We start from the raw sequence: 4,207 nt of genomic DNA, 5'->3' as shown, positions 1-4,207 counted from the left end.
GGAGCTGGATTGTGGGGTTCGCGCATTGGCCCCACTATCTGCTGCTGAGGTGGCTGTCTGCCCGACGCCCCTACTTCTTCCCCAGAAGTAGGGAAGAAATGGGGAGAAGTGGACACAATGGACAAATAAGGAGGAAGTGGGGGTCCTCATTGGAGAGTATTTCTATCCGCCTGTCCGGAACGGACAAGTAGGGAAGAAGCAACGCAACCTTTGGAGATGCCCTTCGTATCTTCATTTTGCTATTTATGTTTAAGAGCTACCAGTTGTGCTGGCCCAATGATAAACTTTGATACATATATTTGCAATGCATAGTGTCAAGTTCATTTATGTCCTGGGTTTGTGCATTTTTATTTGTAGAAAACAAATGAATGTTGAAGTTTTTTTATTTTGTCATCTTCATCCCGGATTTACCATCAGCAAGTATTTCACATTCATGTTGAAGCATTACTCATTGCTTATCTTTGCAGATATGTCCCACCAATCAGACACATCATCCTGCTCGGATGATTCCGATGACAGCAGTACCGTTGACCCAACCGGCATATACACTATGGAAGATTTGATTTCTGAACAAAGCATCTTCCACAATTTCCTTGAGCGGATCAATGTGAAGATCCAGGCCAAAATTAAACCTCAGCAAGCTGGTGCATCTCACCGCGGGAGTAGGAAGTACATAGTGAGAAATCGTGAAGAGGGCCATGAACAACTTGTGGCTGATTACTTCGCTGAGCATCCAACCTACACTGACGAACAGTTCCGTACAAGGTACAGGATGAGAAGACCCCTCTTTCTACGTATAGTCCGTGCCTTGGGAGAGTGGTCTCCCTATTTCACAGAAAGGAGAGATGGCCTTAATCGTCAAGGACTCACACCTCTACAGAAGTGCACAGTAGCTATTCGTATATTAGCATTGGGTTCACCCTCTGGCGTCACTGACAAATACGTAGAAATTGGTTTCAGCACAGTAATGAACTGTTTGGAGCAGTTTGTGGACGGGGTGATCAACATGTTTGGTGAAGAATACTTGAGGAGCCCCACTAGTGTTGATATGCAGCGCCTTCTACAAATGGGTGAGACCCGTGGGTTCCCTGGCATGTTGGGAAGCATTGGCTGTATGCACTGGGAGTGGAAAAAATGCCCAGTTAAATGGGTGCGTCATCTTACTCACAGTGATCACGGTGTTGTTAATATCATTCTTGAAGCAGTTGCTTCACAAGACCTCTGGATATGGCACGCTTTCTTTGGTGTTGTTGGGTCTCACAGTGATATTACCATGCTGAATCAATCGCATTTGTTCACCGATGTCTTGAAAGGTCAAGGTCCTCATGTGCAATTCTCCATCAACAGGAGGCAGTACAGTATGGGTTACTATCTTGCTGATGGTATATACCCAGAATGGCCTGTCTTCATTAAGGCGATGCCCCTCCCTCAAACTGAAAAGGATCGATTATTCGTACGATATCAAAAAGGAGCAAGGAATGATGTCCAACGGGCATTTGGACTCCTAGAATCACGTTTTCCCATCGTGCGTGGCCCAACAAAATTCTTCCAGAAGGCAACTCTAGGCAAAATCATGCAGGTTTGCATCATACTACATAACATGACACTTGAGGATGAGCAAGATATGGCAAGTGCTTGTTTCAACTCGAATGAAATTTCAGAGAAACCGGTTGCTCCACTGTCAAACATTAAATATGGACCTACTGATCATTTTGCTGATTTACTTCGGAGAAATGCTAGTATTTGTGCAAACTCAACAGATAACCAACTCCGAAGAGATTTAATCGAGCATGTTTGGCAGCGATTTGGGCCATTTGGCGACACATAAAGCAACTAGTTCTAGTGTAAGGTGAGTTACATTGTCACGTAATTCTTGTGCACATGTAATTTTATGTCTCTTTTATAATTTCATTATCTTTCTCCATTGGAAAACTAAATGTTTCAGTACCAGCACTTGTTCAAATTCTAATAATATATTTTGTAATTGTGTGGATATGTACCCAAATTTAGTTAAGTAGAGTTAATCATAACTTGCCATATTGAGTTGTTACCTCAGTTATTTTTGTTATCTAGCTAGGCAAACCTTTCCTCCTTACAAAGTAATAAGTGACCCTTTTGAGTTACAGAAAAAAATCAGTCAAAACATATGATATGGTGCTACCTCGATTTTCCCTTTTAACCATGCGTTACAGGAACCCAAAACGTTTAGTGGCACATGTGGAGTCTGTGTGGCATAAATTGTACCTGGCATCTATATAGGCAGATCTTCACAAGTAGAAGGGAAATCCGTGTCTCTTTACTCTTTAGTAATTGAAAATCTATCAAAAAATAAGGTTTCACCACCATTTCAATATGTTAACATGAACACTATATATTATTTAGTTATGGAAGAAATTTGTAAGCTTAGATGTAGTTGGCAATCATTTTGCCATCATTGTGTAAGGAAGGCTGCAACGGATAGTAAGTCACTCTTCTGAAATATTTTGCCGTGAAGTTATATTAAATATGGTGACCGCTGGAAGTTTTTGACTTACTTGCAGATCTGAAGGGTACATACTATAGTCCTGAAATTGTATGTTATGATAACCAGGAATTATTTTACTTTGCTTTGATCCTTTCATTATTGCTAAAATTGAATATTCTGCACTCCAAAGAATGGCATTGCCACCAATATCACACAGATATTTGGGTCTTGAGGCCACATGTCGTTATGACATGGAGTGGGAAAGATCGAATTGCTATTGTTTGGAGTGACAAAATATCCAGATTTCTCGTTAATCTGATCCAAAGGTTACAAGTTTAAAGATGCACTTTCCATGCAAATGACACTAGTTGACGATTGTTATTCACTGCTACCGTCGCCACATTGCAGATGATTTCCTAAAGGTGCCATAGCGCAGACTTGGACTTCCAGAACTGAGAAATATTCGTATCAGCTTAGAACAACTCAAGAATGAGTCATCTGCCAATAGTTTGCTGGAAGCTATCTTAATCTGTCATCCTTGAATGTGTTTTGCTTATCGTAGTTTTGTACAAATTTGACCACAGGATTGACATTACAGCTGAATCAGCCGTTCCGGGGTAAGCTTGGTCCTGTTGACTACCGAGTGATTCTTATTCTCAGGTGCAAGAAGCCAACAAGAGCTGACTTTGATGTGTTGGTATTTATTCGGACTTTCGGTTAGATTTAATTATGTATTGTCATCTTCCATGTGAAAGCTCGCGTATACTCCTGACACATTTTGTCTCGCGTCAATCTTGCTTCAGACATCTTGATATCCCGTCAAACTTAGAACTGAAATGGTGTATATAGGGCACTGGGGCGTGTGGTGTATCTGTCCACCCAATCTTGGTAGCCTTATTGCATGTTTTGAAACTCTTTTTGAGTAAAATGCGGACACAAACACAACATCTATAGATCATGCTTGTGCCAATTATTTGACCAATCTAAGCGATACATTTGAAGATAATTACACGAGAACTCAAGAACTAAACCAAGCTTATGAGGAGGTGAAAGGCTCTTGAGCTCTAGCTCTCTCCCCGCGCCGCTTCGGCCGCGGCGGCCACCCCCGCCACAGCTCGTCTCCAGGGCAGGAGGCTCCTCCCGACCCCATGGGCCATCCCGTTCTCGCTCCTCGCGGTCCCGTGGCTACGGCTGCTCTTCAAGGCGCCTCTCCTGCGACAGCGCGGGATGGGGGACACTGGCCTCGGTGCAAGATCTAGCTAGGGCCTCCCCCTCCCATGAGGCTACGCCGGATCCATCGCCTCCGCCGCGAATCCTGCTTCGGGGGGGAGTGCTCCCATGGGCCGCCCCCCCTTTGCCCAGCAGATCCACCCGCGCTTCCCTCCTTCGGGGAGCAGAAGCTCAAATCCATCGTGGTTCGTCCTTCCTCCCCCGCTCCGCTTTCCTCTTCTGGCCCGAACGGTGGGTGGACCGAGGTCAATAGTGCGCGCCGGCGCTGCCCCCCTGCTGGCTCTAGGGCCCCCAACCCCGGGCGCGAGGCCTTCTTAAAGCGCTTCCATGGCCTCTGTTTTCGCTGTCTCAGCTCGCTCCACCTCCGGAAAGACTGTAGAGATCCTCTCCACTGCATCATTTGCAAGCATCCTGGACATTTTGGAAAGGAATGCCCACAAAATCCTAGAAACGGCGGCCCCGGCGGTTCTGCTAGAAATAGGCTAGGCCCTCTCCAAGCTCCCGTGCCGGCCG

The 4,207-nt window shown here is 45.0% G+C and overlaps 1 protein-coding gene across 1 annotated transcript in view; it reads left to right on the top strand.

The window, feature by feature from the left end:
* Nucleotides 1–3,117, top strand: part of LOC119363391 — a 5,118-nt gene extending 2,001 nt beyond the window's left edge. The window contains exons 2-3 of the mRNA XM_037628734.1: nt 468–1,849; nt 2,873–3,117. Of these exons, the coding sequence (XP_037484631.1) occupies nt 468–1,828 (1,361 nt within the window). The 3' untranslated portion in view covers nt 1,829–1,849; nt 2,873–3,117. The remainder of the gene's footprint in view (nt 1–467; nt 1,850–2,872) is intronic.
* Nucleotides 3,118–4,207: the final 1,090 nt, after the last annotated feature.

This window comes from Triticum dicoccoides, chromosome 2B (genome assembly GCF_002162155.2).
Source record: "Triticum dicoccoides isolate Atlit2015 ecotype Zavitan chromosome 2B, WEW_v2.0, whole genome shotgun sequence".
In the NCBI taxonomy this organism is placed as follows: Eukaryota; Viridiplantae; Streptophyta; class Magnoliopsida; order Poales; family Poaceae; genus Triticum; species Triticum dicoccoides.
Note: the sequence above shows the minus strand (reverse complement) of the source record. Positions and strands in the feature narration are given on the sequence as shown.